The 24,750-nt window shown below is 39.4% G+C and overlaps 1 protein-coding gene across 3 annotated transcripts in view; it reads left to right on the forward strand.

Annotated features, from left to right (window-relative positions):
• The window catches only part of MDN1 (midasin AAA ATPase 1), a 141,290-nt gene that overhangs the window by 28,234 nt on the left and 88,306 nt on the right, over positions 1 to 24,750 (forward strand). For all 3 annotated transcript variants that reach the window (XM_055535485.1, XM_055535486.1, XM_055535487.1), the window contains exons 10-22: positions 178 to 371; positions 1,573 to 1,654; positions 5,847 to 5,942; positions 7,608 to 7,720; positions 9,178 to 9,326; positions 9,975 to 10,035; positions 16,101 to 16,312; positions 16,856 to 16,959; positions 18,591 to 18,735; positions 19,238 to 19,334; positions 20,566 to 20,679; positions 22,521 to 22,668; positions 22,956 to 23,066. In XM_055535485.1, coding sequence (XP_055391460.1) covers positions 178 to 371; positions 1,573 to 1,654; positions 5,847 to 5,942; positions 7,608 to 7,720; positions 9,178 to 9,326; positions 9,975 to 10,035; positions 16,101 to 16,312; positions 16,856 to 16,959; positions 18,591 to 18,735; positions 19,238 to 19,334; positions 20,566 to 20,679; positions 22,521 to 22,668; positions 22,956 to 23,066 — 1,626 coding nt within the window. The remainder of the gene's footprint in view (positions 1 to 177; positions 372 to 1,572; positions 1,655 to 5,846; positions 5,943 to 7,607; positions 7,721 to 9,177; positions 9,327 to 9,974; positions 10,036 to 16,100; positions 16,313 to 16,855; positions 16,960 to 18,590; positions 18,736 to 19,237; positions 19,335 to 20,565; positions 20,680 to 22,520; positions 22,669 to 22,955; positions 23,067 to 24,750) is intronic.

Below are 24,750 nucleotides of genomic sequence, written 5' to 3' on the forward strand. Positions count from 1 at the left end.
ATAACAGTTCTGGGCAGGAGGAAGTCATAGTCTTTGGGGGGTTGGAGGTAATGGGTGAAGGTGGAAGTTTTTACACTTGCTCAAGATGACAGATCTCCTAGAGAAATTCATTCTTGGTGTGCTTTTAAAAATCACTTTGCTGCTAATTTTTTTTTTTCTTTTTTTCTCCTCTGTCAGGTTCTTCAAAATAGATATCCCAGCTTATCAGCAGCAACCGATCACCTGCTTGATATTTATTTCCAGCTTATTGGAGAGAAGCATCACTGTCTGAGTGAAAGTTCTGTTGGAGGGGAACAGGTGCCAGGGGAGGTTCCAGAAGCAAGACAAGAAAACAAGAGACTAAGCCTTGAGGGAAGAGAATTGTCTCTCAGGTATTGGGCTAAACACTGTTGGGTTGGTATTTTAAAAATTGCTTCTCTCAGAAGTTCTTAGCAGCTCAAACTGAATGGTTACAAGAAGTCTGATTTTGGAATTAGGTGTTCTCAGTCTCTAATCTGTTTGAGATCTATAGTTACTGAATGGGAAGGCTTATGAAGATAATATTATGTTAGCTTTAAAAAATAACTTTTTTCTTACAGTTTTATTGAGCTATAACTGATAACTCTGTATAAGTTTATGGCATATAGGATAATGATTACATGCATATGAAATGATGACTACAAGTTGAGTGAACCTCCATCATCTCACAGATACTAAGTTAAATAGTAAAAATCAATTTTTTTCTTGTGATAATGTAACAACTTTTTATATATAACATTCTGCTGCTGCTGCTAAGTCGCTTCAGTTGTGTCCGACTCTGAGCGACCCCATAGACGGCAGTCCACCAGGCTCCCCCATCCCTGGGATTCTCCAGGCAAGAACACTGGAGTGGGTTGCCGTTTCCTTCTCCAATGCGTGAAAGTGAAGTCTCTTAGTCATGTCCAACTCCTAGCGACCCCATGGACTGCAGCCTACCAGGTTCCTCCGTCCATGGGATTTGCCAAGCAAGAGTACTGGAGTGGGTTGCCATTGCCTTCTCCCCATATATAACATACAGCAGTGTTAATTATACTTATTATGCTGTACATTGCATCCCTAGGAATTATAATTGGAAGTTTAACAAATAACTCTAGAAGTTGCAAATAGTGGAAAAAGTTGGAAAACTACTGACATAGTTTTTTCACTGGATGTCCTTTTGGGACAAATGGGGTCGTAAATAAGATTTTTGGGTTTTGCTATATATAGTAAATTCTCTTCCTTTGAGCTACATTTGCAGTGGTTGACTTGCTCTTTGAGAAGTGAGAATTGGGAATGGGCAGCTCCCCTTAAGTTTGCTCTGAGAGTTAATTGCTCCTATCTCTTGCTACCTTGTCTGGTATGGATGGGGGAGAAATGAATTATAGGTTGCTTCCTGATAGAGGTAAGAAAAGGATCCACTTATACTTTTTCCTGACTTAACACTGTTTATATTCAGTTGCCAGAAAAAGGGAGAGTCTTTGTGGTCAGACATTCCAAGACCTAAGTAAACTCTGATACCTTTGGTATCTTTGACCTGTGTTTTTTTATTTCTAACCTTTTTTTTTTTTTTTAAAGGGATCTACTTAATTGGTGTAATAGGATTGCCCACAGCTTTGACAGTCTGTCTTCATCAGCATCGTTAAATATTTTTCAAGAGGTAAGATATAGTCTTCCTGCTTGTTTTCTCTGTACTCTGCAAGGCTGCTAATTTCCACTGTTGTTTTCTGTCTCTTGACTATTATCAGAAAGTTTTTCTATGGTGTAGGTACTGTGTATATCCTTAGCTAGTTAAAACTGAACTAAAGTTGTCTTAGAGCTAAGTGAGCATGATAAATGTTTTGTGGCTCTTGAAATGGGTTACCCCTGATTTCAAATAAGTCTAGTGTGAAATAGAGTAAAACAGAAGCTGAAATTAAAGCTTAAATGAAAGGAAAAAATCTCCCAGGTGGTAATACTATTGTAAAACAAAAAGAGTTTCTAAGATGTTTAGTATTAATTTCTATGAATAATTTCTTAGTCTATTTGACAGATTTGTATTTGTCTGATCCCACCACTTGCCCCAGCACGGCCTTTTTAACTTTAGTCCAGAGAAATGTATGTGGGTTATAAAGTCTGTTCTTGTATGCTGGGCTGGGGGGAAAGTGTGTTGTGCAAGAGGGAAGCGCTGTTGAATTACAGCTCTGCCATATTCTATAAGATCATGGTTAAGAATAAAAGTGGTACTGCCTGAAGATCTTTGGGCTCTTAAAACATTGACCCGTTTTGACTATAAAGTGTTACTGTGTCTGTCAGCTAGGATTGAGGAAAGGATAGTGACCTGTTTTGGTGAGTAGTGTCTCTGGTGAAGTTGCTTTGAGTAGAAAGAACCCTGATTCAGAGCACACACTTAATCAAGCCAGACCCTGAAGTGCTGTGTGTCAGTCCTTTAATCTCCTCCTGTCCAGTGAAATTTCCTTCCCGTCCTCCTACATTTTTCATCTTCCTACAGATAATCTTGTTTTGTACTTTTAAAATAAAACTGGCAAGGGGAGGATCTTCTTTAGTCTCTATTTTAGAATGTTATAGTGTGTGTGTGTGTGTGTGTGTGTGAGAGAGAGAGAGATTGACAGCCCATAAAATTCACTCTTTTAAGGTGTACAATTCAGTGTATTTTAGTGTATTTACAGAATTATGCCACATCACCACTAAGTAATTCTAGAACATTTTCATCACCTCAAAAAGAAACCTTGTAATCATCAACCATCATGCCTATTTTTCTTCTCTCTGCAGCCTCTGACAATCACTAATCTACCTCCTGTTTATAGATTTGCTTATTCTGGACATTTCATATAAATGAAATCATACTTTAGGTGACCCTTTTATCTTTCACTCAGCATATTCTCTTGGTTAATCCATGTTGTAGCATGTATTGATATACCACATTTTGTTTATTCGCTCATACGTTAATGGATATTTGGGTTGTTTTCACCTGTTGTGAATAATGCTGCTGTGAACATTTGTGTACAAGTATTTTATTAATATGGGCTTCCCTGGTGGCTCAGTGGTCAAGAATCTGTGTGCCAGTGCGGGAGACACGGGTTCGATCCCTGGGGCGGGAAGATGCCCTGGAGAAGGAAGTGGCAGTCCATTCTAGTACTCTTTCCTGGGAAATCCCATGGACAGAGGAGCCTGCTGGGCTGTAGTCCATGAGGTCACAAAAGAATTGGACACTACTTAGCGACTAAACAACAACAACATTTTTTAATAAAGAAGTAAAAATGAGAAAATATGGGAAAACAAAATGGTAAAAAATATTCTCCCATTCAGAGATTCCCCTGTACTATTAATACATTGGTATATCTCCTTGTACATCTTTGTCTATGCGTATGGAATTAAGAACTCTTTTACTGTATTAGAGCCATGCCCACCAGCCCCTCATAAAAACCCCACACTACCTTGTTGAAGAGATCAGACCAGTTGTTTTACAGAACGTTTCACCTTTTGGCTTTATCTGGTTGCTGCTTCTCTATTTTGACACCAAATGGTGTCTTACAATTCAGTCCAGTTCTGATACTGACTACCTGGAGTTAGTGTAGACCACACAGGTTCAGGGACTCAGTCCTCCACAAGACCATCCCACTTTGGACTCCAGCCGCAAGTATTGGAGGCCCACCCACACTTAGGACCAATCAGCTGTAAATTCAGGGGTTCCTACAAACTTCTCAGGTACAGTGATTGTCTCATAGAATTCTTTGGAAGCTCTGTACTTACTGTATGGGTTACAGTTTTATTATTAAAAATACTGCTCAAGGATCCTCTATGACCCACCTCCCAGAATTTTGGAAATAAAAGCAAAAATAAACAAATGGGACCTAATTAACCTTAAAAGCTTCTGCACATCAAAGGAAACTATTAGCAAGGTGAAAAGACAGCCTTCAGAATGGGAGAAAATAATAGCAAATGAAGCAACTGACAAACAACTAATCTCAAAAATATACAAGCAACTCCTACAGCTCAATTCCAGAAAAATAAATGAGCCAATCAAAAAATGGGCCAAAGAACTAAATAGACATTTCTCCAAAGAAGACATACAGATGGCTAACAAACACATGAAAAGATGCTCAACATCACTCATTATCAGAGAAATGCAAATCAAAACCACTATGAGGTACCATTTCACACCAGTCAGAATGGCTGCGATCCAAAAGTCTACAAGTAATAAATGCTGGAGAGGGTGTGGAGAAAAGGGAACCCTCTTCCACTGTTGGTGGGAATGCAAACTAGTACAGCCACTATGGAGAACAGTGTGGAGACTCCTTAAAAAACTGGAAATAGAACCGCCTTATGATCCAGCAATTCCACTGCCGGGCATACACACTGAGGAAACCAGAAGGGAAAGAGACATGTGTACCCCAATGTTCATCGCAGCACTGTTTATAATAGCCAGGACATGGAAGCAACCTAGATGTCCATCAGCAGATGAATGGATAAGAAAGCTGTGGTACATATACACAATGGAGTATTACTCAGCCATTAAAAAGAATACATTTGAATCAGTTCTAATGAGGTGGATGAAACTGGAGCCTATTATACAGAGTGAAGTAAGCCAGAAAGAAAAACACCAATACAGTATACTAACGCATATATATGGAATTTAGAAAGATGGTAACAATAACCCTGTGTACGAGACAGCAAAAGAGACACTGATGTATAGAACAGTCTTATGGACTCTGAGAGAGGGAGAGGGTGGGAAGATTTGGGAGAATGGCATTGAAACATGTAAAATATCATGTATGAAACGAGTTGCCAGTCCAGGTTCGATGCACGATACTGGATGCTTGGGGCTGGTGCACTGGGACGACCCAGAGGGATGGTATGGGGAGGGAGGAGGGAGGAGGGTTCAGGGTGGGGAACACATGTATACCTGTGGCGGATTCATTTTGATATTTGGCAAAACTAATACAATTATGTAAATTTTAAAAATAAAATAAAATTAAAAAAAAATTAAATTAAAAAAATACTGCTCAGAAACAGTCAAAGGGACACATAGGGCAAGACTTCAGGAATCTGAACACAGGCACACCTTTGGAGGCAGGGTGTGCCAGCTTCATCATACATCGTGTTGTCTGCCAGCCCCTCCACCCTCTCCAAGTGTTGGGGATGGAAGTTTCAGTTCTCCTGTTCGTGCTTGGTCTTTCTGGCCTGGCCATTTCCCCTGATAAACTAAGTAAGGGCTCATCTGGAGTTACCTTGCTTAGCATAATAAACCCAGTAGGGCCCATGAGGACTCTAGTGAATAACAGAAAACACTCCTTAGACCTGGTGATTCAGAATTTTTGAAAGGCTGTGTAGGAATTAGGAACAAACACTAGATAAATCCTTATTACAGCAGAAGACATATGTCTTGGCTTCTCAGTAGCGGCTAAGTACTGGGTTAGGGTAATGACAGTATTCCTTGATTGCACACCAAGAATTTCCCTTTACAGCTCAGATGTAATCTTTTGGTGTTATCTCCACTGTCTGAGAATCATTTTCTACTACAGAATCTACACTACTACCCAGGGATTAATGCGAATTGCTATTTTTGCCTGAATTTTACATTTGCAAACTCAGGGCTGTGTGTGTGTGTTTTCCTAATTAACCAATATTTTGGTAATAAAGCCTTAACATTTTTGGTGTCCTGTCTCCATTGTGGTAACATCTTTAAGTCTAGGGTTGGTACCTTATTTGTACTCTCCTTTATAGTCTTTCTTGCAGAAATGTTCCTGCTAGATTTTATGTTCCTTCCTTTTGTGGCCTGGACTGCAGTGCTCTGTCATTAATGTATTATTTAAGAAGTCAGTTGCTATTTACCTTGGTTATTTTAATAGGCCCTGGACTGTTTCACAGCAATGCTTTCTAAGCAGACAAGCAAACTGAAAATGGCAGAAGTCATTGGAAGCAAATTGAACGTTTCGAAGAAAAAGGTATGTAGTGCTATTTCTACTTCCCTCTTGAAAGGAAGTTTACTTGCTGGTCTCTGGCCCTTACCTAGAAAAGCTTTTGCAAAGTTGGTAGTTTCATTGCTGCCTCTCATGGACATAAAACTCACTGTCTCTTGGATAAGTAGTTCTCTCTGTGGTCCACATTCTTAAAGTGAGCTGCCTTGTGTTCTTTCTCATATGCGCGCCTTATTTTCCAGTGTTTAAGGAGCATGTTATTATGTATGTTCTGGATTCAGGACTGGAACCATGTCTTAGCAATTATTTTAATAAGCCTTCATGTTTCCAAAGCTTCAGTTAAGTTTGGTCGCTTAGTCGTGTCTGACTCTTTGTGACCCCACGGGCTGCAGCACGCCAGGCTTCCCTCTCCATCACCAACTCCCAGAGCTTGCTCAAACTCATATCCATTGAGTCAGTGATGCCATCCAATCATCTCATCCTCTGTTGTCCCCTTCTCCTTCCACCTTCAATCTTCCCAGCATCAGGGTCTTTTCTGGTGAGTCAGTTCTTCGCATCAGGTAGACAAATATTGGAGTTTCAGCTTCAGCCTCAGTCCTTCCAATGAATGTTCAGGACTGATTTCCTTTAGGATATACTGGTTGGATATCCTTGCTGTTCAAGGGACTCTCAAGAGTCTTGTCCAACACCACAGTTCAGAAGCATCATTTCTTCGGTGCTCAGCTTTCTTTCTAGTCCAACTCTCACACCCATACGTGACTACTGGAAAAACCATAGCTTTGACTAGACAGACCTTTGTTGGCAAAGTAATGTCTCTGCTTATTAATATGCTGTCTAGGTTGATAATACCTTTTCTTCCAAGGAGCAAACGTTTTTTAATTTCATGGCTGTAGTCACCCTCTGCAGTCATTTTAGACCCCCCAAAAATAAAGTCTGTCACTGTTACCATTGTTTCCTTCTGTTTGCCATGAAGTGATTTGACTGGATGCCATGACCTTAGTTTTTTGAATGTTGAGTTTTAAGCCAACTTTTTCACTCTCCTCTTTTCACTTTCATCAAGAGGCTCTTTAGTTCTTTGCTTTCTGCCATAAAGGTGGTGTCATATGCATATCCGAGGTTATTGATATTTCTCCCAGCAGTCTTGATTTCAGCTTGTGCTTCATCCAGCCCAGCATTTCGCAAGATGTACTCTGTATGTAAGTTAAATAAATAGGGTGACAATATGCAGCCTTGACGTACTCCTTTCCCAATTTGGAACCAGTCTGTTGTTCCATGTCCAGTTCTAATTGTTGCTTCTTGACTTGCATACAGATTTCTCAGGAGGCAGGTCAGGTGGTCTGGTATTCCCATCTCTTGAAGAATTTTCCACAGTTTGTTGTGAAGAAAACATAGCTGAAGAAAAATTACTTTGATTTTTTTTAGAAGTATCTTTTAGGAGTGTAGCTTTTCTTGACTGTTCACTTTAGGTAGATAGAGGCTTATTTGAAAGAATAAATTGTAGTGTTAGGGAACATTCATAATCAATGTTTTTAAAAACAGAAACTTGGAAAATATTTTAAAATAAAATTAAATGCTAACTTGCCTATCTAGGAAGCCAAAAGTGCTTCTAGAGGGGGCACAGTAAGCCTCATGATTTAAGTGTTTGAAGAGTATGCAGAATTTTACTCAGGTAAATCTTTTCCCCTCCCATAGGTGGAATTCTTCTGTCAACTTTACAAACCAGAAATTGTGATCAACGAGCTTGATGTGCAAGTGGGTCGAGTGCGGCTTCTCCGAAAACAAAGCGAGGCTGTCCACATACAGAGGTAATCAGGGTTCCAAGCTGAGCTGAGCACTGTGGGGTCATTGGGAACTTGGCGCAAGGAGCATTTGGTCCTGACCCTTTTCTCTGAGTAAAACCCATGTCTGAACTGTGATCTCTCCAGTGTGCTAGACTGGTAAGGAGCAGTGACTTCCCAAAACGTGTCCTGTGAAACTGGATATTAGGAGCTGGAGGGTGGTGATGAGGGTGCTTGGGGATTTGGGACCAGCAAAGATGTATCTTTGATTTTATTCATTGTAATTTATTTATTCAGTGAAGTAAGCATCACTTGGAAGGCAGGCTTGGTCCTAAATTAGTCTGTTAATTCCTTGAAGGCTGAAATTGTATAAGTTTCTGATACCTAGTTACCATTTACTAAATATTTGCTGTATTCCTAACATTGTGCTAAGTGCTGTTTTGCATGTTTCTGCATGTGGTTATAGTAATCCTATGAATTAATGTGTTTATTAGCGCCCTAGGACTCACCTCACAAATTAACCATAAACTTGATTCATGTATCCATGCATGCTAAGTCGCTTTAGTCATGTCCGACTCTTTTCAACCCCATGGACTATAGCCTGCCAGGCTCCTTTATCCATGGGGTTCTCCAGACAAGAATACTGGAGTAGGTTGCCACTTCCTTCTCCAGGGAATCCTCCCGACCCAGGGACCAAACCTGGGTCTCTTGTGTCTCCTGCTTTGACATGTGGGTTCTGTACCACTAGGGCCATAAACTTGATGGTTTGCCCATAAACTTGATGGTTTGCCATAAACATTTCTTCTCAGTTCTGGAGGCTGGAAGGCTGAAATCCAGGTGCTGGCAGGGCCACGTTCCCTCTGAAGGCTCTTGCCTCTTCCTGGCTTCCGATGGCATGCACTAGTCCTTGGTGTTCCTTACCTTGTAGCTGCTTCAGTTCAGTCTCTGACTCCATTGTCTTATGGCCTTCTTCCCTGTGTGTCTTTTTTGTGTCTCTAAATTTCTCTTTCTATATGAGAACACGGGCCATTGGATTTAAGACCAGCCCTTAAGTCCAATACAGTATGATTTTTATCTTATTCCTGTAAAGACCTTTTTCCCAAATAAGGTCACATTCACAGCTACTGGGCGGACATGAATTTGTGGAGGACTTACTGCAACTAGTAAGTGTTGTTGTCCAGATTGTACAGGTTAGGAAACCAAGGCTAAGAGAGGTTAAGTAATTTGCCCAGATGACATAGGTAGTACAGATGTTTTGTCTTGTCGGTGATTTGAATTTCTAGAGCCTAGTGAAGTACTAGGTATGTAAATGCTCCATGTTTATAGAATGAATTCTGCAATTCTTATGTTGTGAGCTAGCCCATACAATGTGAAGACAGTCCTTTCTTGAATTGTCTTGTTTGTCGAGTCTGATTCCTCAGAACAATGCTAAGAGAAGCTTGCAGCTTGTCTCTCCAACTGCTTACGTACTTTCACCTCCCCAGGGAGAAGTTCACCTTTGCTGCTACAAGGCCATCCTCTGTTCTTATCGAACAGCTTGCGGTATGTGTCAGCAAAGGGGAGCCTGTGTTGCTGGTGGGAGAAACTGGAACAGGCAAAACCTCCACAGTCCAGTATTTGGCTCACATTACAGGTAACTCCTGGAGGGGATGCACTCTGCCCTAGACAATAGATATTTCATTTCATACTGACTGCCTTTTTAAAAATTAGAGTCCAAAGAATACTGGAACTTAAAAAGTGCCACAGCTCTATTTCCCCTGGAGATAAGCACTGGAATCTTTTTCCTTGGAAACAATGTAATCTCTCCCCCTGGAAATAACTACTATTAACATGTTGGTATTAATTTTTTTCAGTTCTAATCTATGGCCTGCACATACATAGTTCTTTGGTTTTGTTTTGAAACAGATGGGATCCTTCCCTGTATTATGGTTAGTTAAGCACATTGGCCATCTTTAAAAACAGAACTGCCTCATTCCTGTTCTGATGTCTAAATTAATATTTCACACTAGATATTTATTTAGTTCTAATTCATAGACATTGACTTACTGAGGGATTTTTTTGTTGTTGTTTTCAGTTACCTGATGCTAGAGCAGTGACTCTTTTATTCTCTCTGGGTTAGGTTAAAATTTTGAACAGTCAAGATTCTGAAAGTAAAATGAGGGGTCAGAGGAAGTGCACGTTAAAAGATTTGCCTGTGCCCATGTCCGCACATTGGATCACAGTGGATATTGTCAGTCTTTACATTTTCAGAATAACTCTTTATACCGTTTTTTTCTTAAAGGCCACCGTTTGAGAGTTGTCAATATGAATCAGCAAAGTGACACTGCAGATTTGCTGGGAGGGTAAGTATGGTTTTAAACCTTTTTCTTGTTTTGTGTTCACTGCTTGAGGTAAGAAACACTTCTTTCCTATTAAGCTCAATACTAACCTTGGAAGAATGTTCAACAACTTGCCCCCTGTGCCTACCCCAGCAGGATATTTATTAGGGTTTATTAAGGGACTGTTGGGTATGTAGATGTTTCTCTTCATTTTAAAGAATTCTTGAGGTTCTTGCTCTCAGAGATCCTGCTGAGGGTGTAGGGTGGGGGCTGGAATATAAAGGTGAGTATGCAGTCAACTGTGTATCACAACAAACTGTGGAAAATTTTTAAAGAGATGGGAATACCAGAGCACCTGACCTGCCTCCTGAGAAATCTGTATACAGGTCAAGAAGTAACAGTTAGAACTGGACATGAAACAACAAACTGGTTCCAAATCGGGAAAGAAGTACGTCAAGGCTGCATACTGTCACCCTGCTTATTTAACCTATATGCAGGGTACATCATGCGAAATGCTGGGCTGGATGAAGCACAAGCTGGAATCAAGATTGCTGGGAGAAATATCAATAACCTCAGATATGCAGATGACACCACCCTTATGGCAGAAAGTGAAGAACAACTAAAGAGCCTCTTGGTGAAAGTGAAAAGAGGAGAGTGAAAAAGTTGGCTTAAAACTCAGCATTCAGAAAGCTAAGATCATGGCATCAGGTCCCATCACTTCATGGCAAATAGATGGGAAACAATGGAAACAGTGACAGACTTTATTTTTTTGGGCTCCAAAATCACTGCAGATGGTGACAGCAGCCATGAAATAAAAAAGCTTGCTCCTTGGAAGAAAAGTTATGACCATATGACAGCATATCAATAAGCAGAGATTGATAGACAGAGATTGTCTAGTCAAAGCTGTGGTTTTTCCAGTAGACATGTATGGATGTGAGAGTTGGACTATAAAGAAAGCTGAGTGCCCAAGAATTGATGCTTTTGAACTGTGGTATTGGAGAAGACTCTTGGGAGTCCCTTGAAGAGCAAGGAGATCCAACCAGTCCATCCTAAAGGAAATCAGTCCTGAATATTCATTGGAAGGACTGAGGCTGAAGCCGAAATTTCAAAACGTCTACCTGATGCGAAGAACTGACTTATTTGGAAAGACCCTGATGCTGGGAAAGATTGAAGGCGGGAGAAGGGGACGACAGAGGATGAGATGGTTGGATGGCATCACTGATTCTATGGACATGAGTTTAAGCAAGTTCTGGGAGTTGGTGATGGACAGGGAAGCCTGGTGTGCTGTAGTCCGTGGGGTCGCAAAGAGTTGGACACCACTAGCAACTGAATTGAACTGAATGCAGTTAAGTAATATTTATCTGAAGAGTATGTTCTTGAGTTATGCTGCCTTCAAGCGAGACTCTCCCGCAATTTGTTTATCTTTGAAAGGTTAAGTAGCCTCCACTTGGTTAAATGGAAAGTCACTGTGGTCAATTAAATGCTCTTCTTCCTTTTGATGTTTTTGAACATGTTAGTTTTTGAACAATTGTAATGTGTGCTGAAGGCTGTAAAACTGATAGATGCTATTGGCATACCTTCTGTTGAATGATACTGGGATCAGTCCCATTAATTCTGAACAGTTGTTTGCACAAATCTTTAAAAGCATAGAACAATAGAAGTTATTGTTCTTTTTTCTCTTTATGATGTCTACGAGAAGCTCTTTATTTACTCATTTTTTTTTAAGGACACCTTATACTGTAGCATTATTTTTACTTTTGCTCTTGCCAGTCTCTATCCTTTCCTGCTCTGGGTGGAGTGCTAGTGTGGAATCCTGCTTCCTTTTGTGCTTCTCATTTTCTTACCCTCCGGACCCTTAAATTCTCCTCTACACATACCTTGATGATGTATTTTAAATTTCTATACTGTCTTAAAATCTGTCAGCTGAGACTTAACCTCTCTTACCCCAGTTCTTCTTTTACTCTGTTTTTCCTCAGTGGTCTTTTCTACTTTGCTTTTATATTACTTCTATTCAGTTAATTGACAATCTCTCCTTTCCCTCGTTGTGGTACTTGCAGTGTGTTCTTAGTAATAAATGGAATTTGTTATTTAACTAGTATGTCTGTTGTTGTTGTTTAGTTGCTCAGTCGTGTCCAACTCTTAGCAACCCCCTGGACTGTCACCCGCCAGGCTCCTCTGTCCATGAGATTTTCCAGGCAAGAATACTGGAGTGGGTTGCCATTTCCTTCTCCAAGTATGTCTGTACTACTGTCTGTCTCTACTCTGTATTCTGTAATGCCCTACAGTTAAGTATAGCTAACACAGATGACATTGTTCTTATACTAATTGAACATAGGCTGTATCAGTCTCATTTAAGACTTTGTAGTGTTATATCAGCCATTGCAAATAGTGCTTTCTTCTTTAATTCCTTTTTTTTTTTTAATGCAAGTAGTTTTAAATGTAGGGAATACACATTGTACCCTGATGTAATTGATAATACAAAAGGCTGAAATCTGAATGTGGTAACTGGACTTTTATTTTTGGTGCTAACTTGTTAGTAAGTTAGTGTCAGTAATCAAAAGAAAACTTAGATACAATTCAGTTTTTGTATGGCTGGAAGTATGCCTTGTTTTCTGTCCTTTTGTATAACTGCAAGTGATGTGTAAATCACATCTTTTAATATATATCTTAGATGTATGAATGACTGCTTAAGAGTCTTTGTGTATACAATTTGAAGCAAAATGATTTTATTAAAAGGCAAGGGTATGGAAGACAAAGGAGTGGGTAGGGAGAAGGGGTATAGAAAGCTTCATAGTTCTATTTTGGAAATGTGTGGTTAGTTTTATCTAACTATGAAACTGGTTTTATGTTTTGTATTAATGATTTGTTTATTAAACATATTTTGCATTTACCAAATACTATGGTGAAAGATAAAAGAAATTTATAGTCCTAATTAGTCTGACTTGCAAATCTGGATCCTTTTGACTGGTTTTTTGAGAAGTTGTAATTAAGGATAAATACATTTTGTAAGAGTAAGGCCTTCAAGGCCATCAGGCACTTGAGCTGCATTCCTGCAGATTGCCTATGAGTTTTGTTTGCGTATGTACCTACTTATTTTTTTGATTAACGTTAGTGTGGAATATCTTTCCCCTCACTTTTAACTCATTTTTGTCATTCTGTTTAAAGTAGATTCTGGTAAATAACACAGAGACCTACAGGTTACCTGGGAGTAGAGCAGTAAACCAAATTCCAACAGCACTGGGCTGGAGAGAGCTTATGGGACTGTAGAAAAGAGTGGATGATACAGAGGACTTAGATGAAGCAGATAAAACCATTCCAGACAATGAAAGTCTGCACTAAATGGCAAAACACAGAACACAGGTTCACAGTGCTGGAAATGGAGTTGGGAGGGGCAGGTTCTGCAGGAGAAACAGGTATACAGAGACACGGAGGGGTCCTTGGAGAAGTCAACAATGATGGAAAGGAGAATTGAGAGGAAAAATAAAGATCTTACAGAAATAGAAATAAAATGGCCAACCTGCATTCTCCTCTAAGCCCCTCAAGGAAGCATCACCCATGAGGGAAACGGCACAGGAGACAGCAGGGCACAAGTGCCTGTTCTCAGACTCAGAATCCTGCTCCCAAATGAGGTGGAGGGTTTGCCTTCTCAGTTGCTCATCACGTGCTGTTTCATGTTTCTTTTGCACTTGGTGTTCTTTCATGTATGGTCATTTTGGAGTGTCATTTTCTTTTGTTCTAGTCATTTTCAAGTGAACTCTTGTTTGTGGTCTCCATGTATCATGTATGTAGCAGGTAGACCCTGAGTGACTGTCCATGAGGGCCAGGTGGTCTAGACCTCCTTCTCTTGGCCTTCAGGTTGCTCCTGAGGCGTCCTTTCAAAAGACACCTTGGAAACTCTAGTCTCAGTTCATAGTGTGATTCATCAGTTCACCCTGTGATAGGTTGGTTTCCATTGAGTGTTTTAGTTAGTTTATTTTTATTTTCAGCAAACTGTATATATGTATGTTCATTTTCGCCATCATTTGAAACATTTATTGACTTCACCGGCCAATATGCCTTCAGTTTTAAATGAACAAGGTTTTTTCTTAAAGCGCCCAGACTAATTTGAAATATAAAGCCATTTCTTTCATGAATTCAGTTCACTGAGCTAGTTACTAGTTGTAGTAATTGTAACAGGTGGCTCTTCAATGGCATTCCTGTGCCTATGTTCACTCACTTAGCTGTCTTAACAACCTGTTCATTATTCCCATTTACACAAGGGACCTGAGGCTCACAAGGATTAAGTGCCTTGTTCAAAGTAATGGCTAGTCTGTGACTTGAACCCAGCATTCTGCCTGAGCATCTACCTTCTTGATCATTACTCTGCTGCCTCAGTTAGCTTTGGATCCCATTTATTCCCTCATCTTTAAGACTAGCTATTTTATTTAAATAGTATTTGTATTTTGCTTAATTTCTCAACATTCCGCTGCTGACATTCTGGCTCATCGTCCTCTGCCTAGTCCAGTGTAGGGCTTTCATCTTTCCTTCTCCTCCTGCCTCTCTTCCATTTGGTAGATGGATGTGATTCTGTGATAGTGTAATCAGATTACATCACTCTCTTCCTCACTGACTTCAGTCCATGTGGAAGATACTACAGACCCTTCATCATCTCTCCAGGGCACTTCTCTCTCTCCTTCCTTCAGCTCTGCTGCCTTGCCAACCACAGTCCCCTCCGTGTTTCTGTTTCCTCTGTCACCTCCCCTGCCACCCAGGGGTATTTACTTAGCCAAACCCTTTCTTGTTTGATTGCCTTCAAATTCCCATCTTTAACACATCACAGCTAAAGTACTAAAATTCTTCTTTCACCCCCTCTGCTTTCATTTTATCTACTAGCATACCAGTTTCTACTGGATATTTTATACTAGTGGGTATCTTCCTCTGCTGTCTTTTTGGTTAGATTGTAAGCTCCTGAGGGGCAAGAGCTGGTGGGTCTTGTTTACTCAGTGCTGAACCCTAGAGGTGCTCAGCAAATCTCAGTGAAATGAATGGAATAAAGGAATGTTTTTACTAATTAATGGGTCAGTGCTTGCTGGGAAGCGAAGTTAAGTTCCTGAAGTTGTCATACTTTCTCTGAAATCGGACTCTTCCATGTAGATGCTCAGTTTCAGGGCACTGGGTTTCGCTTTTCCCATTGTTCCTCCTCAGGCCAGTGAGTAAATAGTATCCATGATTCTCCAATTGTACTTGCTTGTTTCGAAACATTTTGATACTGTTTCCGACCTCAAATTATATTTCTTGGAAACAAAATTGAGGTTATCATCCTTGAATTGAAGTATTTAGTATCCTAGGCAGAAGAAAATTGTATGCTTGATCTTGTCTAATCTTCCAGAATGATTAGTGCTGCTTGGGCAACTTATCTTAAATCTAGCCAGAGCAGTGTTTCTTGACTCGTATTAACCTCTCCCCACCCCCAGTAGTAAATTAAATTTTAATTTAAATGAATTAATTCCCTAATTCTCCAACCAGAAAAATAAAATGCTAAGAAATAAAAGAGAATCTTAATACTCAGAAATAAATAGTTGAGCCTTGGAAGGTCACAAACCATTGCAATGTCTTAAAAAAATTTTTTTTTTTACTGTCCCCCTCCCCCAATTTTTAATATCTTTGGGAGCAGTCTCTTCCTCCACCCCACCATTGACAAGGCATGATGTTAAAGTAAGTACAAGATGCTTAAGTAAATCAATTTCGGATGTTATATTTTTTCCTAAAATATCTCAAAAACATTTTGGTCACTCTTAATAAAATACGGTTTATCATTAAATATACATGATGATTATTTAAATGTGTTAGTAAAATAAATGACATGCCTCTCACTACCCAGTTTAGAATTTCAGATTTTTTCATAATTACCTTTAGCATAGACCCTTCAAACAACATGGGGAAAAAATAGATCATAATTTAAAACTTTAACATAGATTTTAAGTATTTTGCTATTGTTTCTGATTTTGATGTAGAAGAAATCTTACACCTATTCCTGTTTTCTTAGGTATGCTTCCTGGTTTCTGTTAGCTTCAGAAGTTTGTGAATCACATATCTGCCTTTTGTTTCAGTTACAAGCCAGTGGACCATAAGCTTATTTGGCTGCCTTTACGGGAGGCATTTGAAGAACTCTTTGTTCAGACATTTTCGAAGAAGCAGAACTTTACGTTCTTGGGACACATTCAGACGTGTTACAGGCAGAAACGGTGGCAAGATCTCCTGAAGCTAATGCAGCATGTGCACAAGTCGGCTATCAACAAGGCTGGGGCAGAGAGTGAGACTGGTAGGTGGCAGCCCAGGCTGCCAGTGGGAGGTCAAGGCGGGAGTCTAGTGAGCAGAATTAGGAGAAGAGTTTGGGGCAGAATGATGCAATACGAATTAGGGATTGCTGGGACTTGGGGCAAACATGACTAATTCTGAAGTATTGTTGCTCCTGGGATTCAGCAAGATTTCTATAAAAGTCAGTGGTTGGTGGTGTTGATGTACAGGTACCACTTAGTGGTTAGTAAGTCACATATGCTTAGAAGAGGTTATTTCAAGAAAACTGGATTCCACAGTGAATGGGGCTTTTTGTGGCTTAGTCTCTACTTTCTCATCTATAAAGTGGGAATAGTGAGAATAAATGAGTTATCTAATGCATATGCATATAAATGAACTGGCTAATATAGTGACTGCATATGGTTGGCATTGTGTAAGCATTTGGACTTAATTTTTTACACTTCTAAGATGTGATTTTTGTGTGTGTTTTGTTAATTATGTGGTGTTTTAAGTTATATATATTATGACTCAAAATGTATTTTTAATTCTTGTCTTTATTCTTCTCTAGGGTCACTACTAAAAGAGAAGTGGGAAGCATTTGGTCTTAGACTCAACCATGCCCAACAACAGATGAAAATGACTGAGAATGCCCTATTGTTTGCATTCGTAGAGGTATTTTGCTTTGATTGTTTAGGTTAAGGGAATGTTGATTTGATGCAAAATGCAAGTTAAAGAGGCTACCTTTCTGTCTTCTCTTCATGTTGACATTTTAGGGCTTGTTGTTTAAAACAGTAAACACTTAATGAAAGAATTCTTTGGAGGGGGTTAAATGTCTTCTTATAGATGTGATAGTCTTTTTTATATAATTTAAGTTTTTAAATTAACTTTGGCTGTGCTGGACCTTCACTGCTGCCCAGGCTTTTCTCGAGTCGCAGCGGTGGGGGCTCCTCTCTAGTTGCAGTGCTCAGGCTCCACATTGTGGTGCCTCTCTTGCTGTGGAGCACAAGCTCTAGCCGCAAGGCCTCGGTTGCTGTGGCTCCCAGGCTCTAGAGCGCAGGCTCAGTACTTATGGTGCAAGGGCTTAGTTGCTGTGTGGCATGTGGGATCTTCCCGGGTCAGGGATCAAACCCGTGTCTCCTGCATTGGCAGGTGGACTCTTCTCCACAGAGCCCCCAGGGAAGCCCAAAATTGTAGTGTTCATGAGCACTGTTGTTATTATTTTGTAAGATGCAGTTGAGGATAATTCGTGAATTTTTATTGTTTTGTAGCTGTGTTTGTATATGTGGGTGGGAGGTGGATTTGGATCCATTCATGTGGGGCTATATTTTTTATTCCAGTGCATGAGTAGTTGTACTGTTTTCTGTCCTGTGACCTTGCAGGATCAGTGTAATTGAATATTTGTGACTTAAAGTTTTTTTTATATTATTATTAAAGAAAATCGCGATAGTCTTCAGACCTCTCACCCTAAGGGTGATGCAAGAATCTTACTTGAGATGATGTCTTAATGAGAGAGAGGTCCCTTAACCATATATCTGTTGTTGTGGAGAATTTAGATATCAGCACTTCATCGTATTATAATTGTTTCTAAAATAACCAATGAAATTATCAAGTGCTGTCAAAATAGGGTTTATACCTATTTCATGACTTGGCATCACACTGAAGTTCCGTACATTTGGTCTGTTTTTTTTTTTTTTTTACTTATAGAAGATTCTTTATTAGGATCACCATGAAAGCAAAAGTATAAAGCACTTAAATAACACTAAAACAGTTCAGTTTCTGATATGTCAGTTGAATGGATTATAAGGTTTGTTTTTCAGTGCTTTTGAAAATAGAACTTCAAGAGATAAAATCAGAAGGAGAGGTTCATTTTGACATTCTTCAGAAACTGTGAAGGCTCTATTACAAGTACTGCACACTCTTGGTCATTTATCTTTTCTTGGTGTACTTACTTATAGCCTCACCCTGTGTTTATTTTGGTTGCTTTTAGTAGCCATTTGGATGCTTTTAAACATCTGAATACATTGTAGGTTTTTATTTACCTCACCACCCATATAATGCAGTGATCTAGTTTATTGCATCTCACTCTTAGGCTCAAAGATATTTCTTTGACCTTTTTGGACATTTGAAAAAAGTTAGCTTGACCTTTGCTCTGGCAGCCAGTTGGCACCATTGGCATCAAAGCATAAGCTCATCAGGCAGGAGCAGTTTGCCTCTGCCTCTGCTCTAACCCTGCTGTCATAACTGCTGTTGGTGAGTATGTCTGCATCTGAAATGGATCCCTGACATTTGATTTCATCTTCTAGGGTACATTAGCTCAGGCCGTGAAGAGAGGAGAGTGGATTTTGTTGGATGAGATTAACCTGGCTGCTCCAGAAACGTTAGAATGTCTGAGTGGTTTACTGGAAGGCTCCTCTGGCTCCCTGGTGTTGTTGGATCGAGGAGACACAGGTAGCTCTCAATCCTCCTGGGGCTGGACTTGACGTGAGGCCTTTTGACCTCTTTAAAGTAGTATTCTTTCAGTTAGGCAGATTGCATGGGCCTCTCAGTGTGATTTATTTATTCTGTAGATAGTAATTTTATGCAGAGTCTTACTGTTAAGTGTTACAGGAATGAAAAAAAATAATTTGTCAAAGCATTTGGATAGTGGGTAATAAAGCATGCTCACTCAATGACAGAATACACACTGGTGAGTAGGTGATGAAACATAAATAGCATGGACAGCCACACCATAAGAGATGGCAGAATGGCAGCCTAAAATTAGGTTGTATACATAGATCTGGAAACTGATTTCAGTGGGGTTTCACCAAAGGCAGAGATGGTTGAGCAGCCAGTAGTACCACCCTTGCTGAGCCTTGAGACAGAGTGATTCACCCGGGGGCTCAGTGGAGTTAGTCTTCCCCCATCACTTACTGTTACAAGTTATTGAGAAGTTATAATTTTCTTTTAACAGAACCACTGGTTCGTCACCCCGACTTCCGTTTATTTGCATGTATGAATCCAGCAACTGATGTAGGCAAAAGAAATCTCCCACCAGGAATAAGAAACAGGTAAGGGGACATGGCCTGGTACCTGTAGACAGTTTTAAAATTAAGTTCTCTTGATTTATTGATTGGTAGTAGTAACATAATCAACCCTCATAATAATGCTTGAAATTTCTTGACTGCTGATAGAGGAATCTTCTTATTTGTCATATTTTTCTTTGTATAGTTGGTAGGAATACAGAAAACTCCAGAACACTAGGGAATTTTTTCCTTTGGGTTGTTAATTTGACATTTAATGTTAATCCATTTGATGACTCATGGATATTGTTGAAAACAAAAATCTTTCCTTCTTCAAATAGCCCTTTGGCTATTAGAAAACCTTCATATAAGGAAATAATAGTATCTCATATAACGTGCATCTTAGGATGAGTCCTTTTGGATCAGGCTAATGATTTGTAAAAGGACATTAAGTTTCACTTTTCATCATTAAACACTGAGTAACAGGGGAAAGATTTTTATGTGTGTAGCACTGGGAAAAGATACATGAGCTTGTTGTTGGTAACCTTCTGTTGAATCTGAGTTTTAAAATAGTGTTAAAACTTTATTAAATCTCTTTCCACATTATAAAATAATAAAATAGTAATAATATAATAAAAACCTGGGCAAATTTTATCAACCATGAGTTGTATTTTCCTTTGCTACAACTATTAATTTTTGACGTTGAGGGGACTTTGTTGTTGTTGTATGTACTTTTTGTTATATGTAGTTGTGATCAAGAACACATTCTGAGATTAAGGATGTGTGTTCAGTCACTCAGTCGTGTCCAACTCTTTTGCAACCCCATGGACTGTAGCCCGCCAGGTTCCTCTGCCCATGGAATTTCCCAGGAAAGAATACTGGAGCAGGGTTGCCATTTCCTACTCCAGGGGATCTTCCCAACACAAGGATCAAACTTGCATCTCCTGTGTCTCCTGCATTGGCAGGCAGATTCTTTATCACTGTGCCACCTGGGAAGCCCGAGAATGAGGAAGAATAAGCCTTATTTTTGTAACTGTTTTTGCAAGGGTTGTCTGATTTTTGTCTCACAGTAGTAGTAGTTATAGTGTAGATTTTGGGTAACAGTTACGTTATTTTCTATTTTATTATGATCAATCTGTATCCCAAGTTGAAAGGCTTTCACAATTCATATTACAAGTGGGTAAAATGAGTTGACATAACTTTTGTCTTGTGTTTTTGTTTGTTAAGATACATGTATTAACTTCCTCAATATGGCAATAATGGAATAATTGTCTTACAGGTTCACAGAACTTTATGTAGAAGAATTAGAAAGTAAAGAAGACTTACAGATTCTTATTGTGGATTATCTGAAAGGCTTGAGTGTGAATAAGAACACAGTACAAGGAATCATAACGTGCGTTCTCTCTGGTTTCTCTTTATAAACTTTTCCTCTGAACAGAAAAATATGTGTCTCATGCATATAAATTTTCTTCTTTTGCTTCTAACAAGAGAAGACTGATGGAAGGATTATTTAGACTTTATTTTTAAAGCTGGAAACTGTGGACTCCCTTGGATTTTCCTAAGGGAGCTGTTGAGTTGGCCAAAAAGTTCGTTTGGGTTTTTCTGTAAGATGGTAGAGAAAAACTCAAATTTTTTGGCCAACATAGTACATACAGAGCTTATAAATCACTGCCTATGAAAATATGTAACAGATAATACTCTCCTAATTACGTCTGTATTCACAGCTGAGAGTTTGAGTCCTTGGAGGATTCAAATTCTTTGAGGAGATATAAATAGTATTTTGATTTGCCTTGGTGAAATCCTTTGTGCAGTTTGCATGTTAGCCATAGAAGGGGGGAAAGCTTGATATAATTGATTGGGTCTGATTTGGAATTAATAGGGCTTAGCTGAATGATCTATAGAGTGGTGGTATGGCTTGGTACTTTTAATTTGAGTCTCTCTCCTCTTTTCTGCATGCCATTTGGAGAGGGTATAATCTTTGTATCAGACACCCTGGATTCTGGTGCTGGCTGTGTCAGACTAATTCTGTCACCTGGGGCATGTCACTTAATTTTCTCTGTGACCTCTAAAATGAAGCATACATTACGCGAAGGTTTTGAAGTTAGATCATGTTAGTGTTTTACTTTGCTTTTTGTGCTTTGTTCCTTTTTTTTTTTTAATACGAATAGTTATTGAGTGGCTTAGGTGCTAGGAGTACAGCTGTAAATAAAACAGAATCTTTGTTCTTTTCATGGAGCTTTAATTCTGCAGGTGAAGATAACCAATAAATAAAGAGAGATGTACTGTTATTTTTGGTTGTGATAAGTGAAGAAAAATAACCCATAAAATGTCAGTTAGAAAATAATATGTGGAGCCCTGTTTTAAATAGGTTAGTCAAGGAGACATTTGTCAAAGGGCTTTGGAATGGTTTATCACACCACATTTTAAAATCTGAGCACTTTTTGTTAGCCAAGAATAGTACAAATATTCAGAAAGCTGGGGATAAAGCAGTGTGGCTCTTATACGTGCTGGTAGTACAAGAGGTGCATGTTCCATATATAAAAACTCACTCTGGAATGTAGATTCTTTCTACAAAAGAAAGGATATCTAGCTAGATTGAAAGGAGGCAAGCCAGATCCCATTTGGGCAAGAACCTGAGTTTTATCTCTGACACACATTTGGTTACAGTTGATTTTGTGGTATCTGCTTATGGATTATCATGAATTTTTGAGTTTTGCATTTGATGTTTGCATCTGGAATTTCTTCTATCTTGTCATCTTCTGAACTTCTAAAGTATGTGGTAATGAAAATAGACATGGTCACCGATTATCAGTCTTTTTACGACTTTGTCATTGTTGGTTATAGCCATATCTGTAGACTTTAAAATACACCATGACTTTTGTTCTCTATGTGCTTGGCCATCACCACTAGAGTTTATACAGAGATTTCACTTGACTCTCATATTAAAGCCAACTCTGGAACCCTGTGTTAGGATTCAAAAGATTCTTGCTAAGTACCTCTTAAATCTCCCTGTCTTTTCCTTAAGAGTCAGAGATTTCTCACCTCTCCTCTTTCCATCCTGAAAGAAACTGATCCGTCTTCATTTTATTATTTTTGATGGCAAGTTTTATGTAAGCTTGGCCACTTAATCTATAAAAATGACTCTTGACCCTTCTGTAGAAGAAACAGGAACAACAGCAAAATAATAACACTTATTGGTTACTGAAATAAATCTGAACTGCTTCCTCTTTGTAGCTTCTACACCGCTGTGAGGAAAGAGTCTGGAACAAAATTGGTGGACGGGACTGGCCACAGACCTCACTACAGCCTTCGGACTCTGTGTAGGGCCCTGCGATTTGCAGCTTCCAATCCATGTGGCAACATACAGCGGTCGCTCTATGAGGTCTGTGTACAGTCTGTGTGGCGGGGAGCTTGGGGGTGGGCATGCCCTGGGGAGGGAGGCATGGGGATGTAGGTGCCTGCTCTGTGTGTGCTTCAGTCAGACTAGCCCAGAATGTTTCATCCCGGAACTCTCACCTAACCATCTGCCTTTTTCTACCGTTGTAACACGTTTAAAAGTTGTTTTGCACACCAGCACCACTCAAGAGGTTAAATTGTGTTCTTGGAATAAGTTGGCCTCTTATTACAGAAGGATAACTACTGTTGTGTATATTTGTGTTTTTTTTCTAGGGCTTTTGTTTGGGTTTCTTAACACAACTTGACAGGGCATCACACCCAGTGGTTCAGAAGCTCATTTGTCAACACATTGTCTCTGGCAACGTAAAAAGTCTGCTGAAGCAGGTAGGTTCTTTTTTAATCTTTTTCTAAACGTTTATGTATTTGGCTTCGCGGTGTCTTTGTTGCTGTGTGCAGGCTTTCTCTAGAGCAGGGGCTACTCTTGGTTGCAGCGCACAGACTCACTGCAGTGGCCTCTCTTGTTTCGGAGCACAGGCTCTGGGCGCGTGGGCTCTAGAGCACGGACCCAGGAGTTGCGGTGTGTGGACTTAGTTGCTCCACAGCAGGTGGGATCCTCCAAGACCAGGGATGGAACCTGCGTCTCCTGCCTTGGCAGGGGGATTCCTATACACTGTACCACTAGGAAAGTCCTCTTTTTTGGTTTTTGATGTAACATAAATGAAAGGCAGAAATATCAGATTGTTAGCTGTTTGGGTTTTTTTGTTGTTTTTTTTTTGCGAAACTTGTTTCTGTTTATAAAAGCAATCAGTTTATCCCACAAAATTTAAACATTAGATAGTATCTTAGTGTTTAAGATAGTACCTTAGGTGGTGAAAAGTCATGGTAATCCTGCTCTTTGGAAATTTAAGCCCTATAGATTGTCCTTTCCTTCTAAATCATATATGTGTGTGTGTATATATATATATGTTAAAATAATTTTTATATATCAAATTCTGATATTTGTGTGTGTGTGTAGCTTTAGCAAGGTAAATTCTAATACAGGCATACTTCACCGTATTGCATTTTGCTTTAATGTACGTCCCAGATACTGCAGTTTTTACAGATTGAAGGTTTGTGGCAACCCTATGTTGTCAGTTGATGGTGAGCATTTTTTCGCAATAGAGCATTCTTAAATTTAGGTATGTACATTTTTTAGACACATTATTGCATGCTTACTAGATTGTAGTACAGCGTAAACATAACTTTCATATTCACTGAGAAACCAAAATTTTGTGTGACTGTCTTTATTGCAATGTTGACTTTATTGCCATGGTCTGGAATTCAACCTGGAAAATCTTTAGGGTATGCCTGTATATATCAGGGTATGCCTGATATAGAGTATGCCTGTATATACCCACTTATAACATTATAAGTGTTATAACGGAGACCATCTCATAAGAATGTTCTGTAGCTTCCTTCTTAGTCTAACTATATCCTAGATGTATTTTTATGTCTGTACCAGAAATCACTGTGAGTGACATGCTTTCTGATTGTCACTTAGCATTTCATCAGAAGCTTACACCATAATTTATTTGCACACCTCTCTTTTGATCAGTGGTTGGACTTTTTTCCCTCCTTTCCTTTTTGTTTTTCTATTACACACGATTACCATTTCAGTTCGACAAAGGTAATTACAGAATGCATGGGACTGAAGGAGGCTGATAGAAACTGGCTCACGAAATGTCTTGTTCGCATGTCAGTTGCTCTCACTTTAGGAAGAAAGGGCCATTGGGACTTGGGAGTACTTGGATTCAATGTTTTTTCCTTTTGAAAAATTATACAAGTAACACATGAATATATACTTTGGGTAAAGTGTGAAAACATTGAGAAAAGACTCAAGCTTGCTTTGGTTATCACAATACAATTCCCCTGCACTTATGTTTTGTATGTGTTCCTCATGATTACACATGATGGAGGCTTAACAGTTCTTTTTTCTTGCTGCTCTTCTGCCTGACTGAGGAGTCCTTAAAAGCAGTGCCTACAATTATGGCTTCAAGTCAGGAGGCTAAAAGAGCACTTTTCTGTAGCT

The sequence above is a fragment of the Bubalus kerabau genome, chromosome 9 (assembly GCF_029407905.1).
Source record: "Bubalus kerabau isolate K-KA32 ecotype Philippines breed swamp buffalo chromosome 9, PCC_UOA_SB_1v2, whole genome shotgun sequence".
Classification (NCBI taxonomy): domain Eukaryota; kingdom Metazoa; phylum Chordata; class Mammalia; order Artiodactyla; family Bovidae; genus Bubalus; species Bubalus kerabau.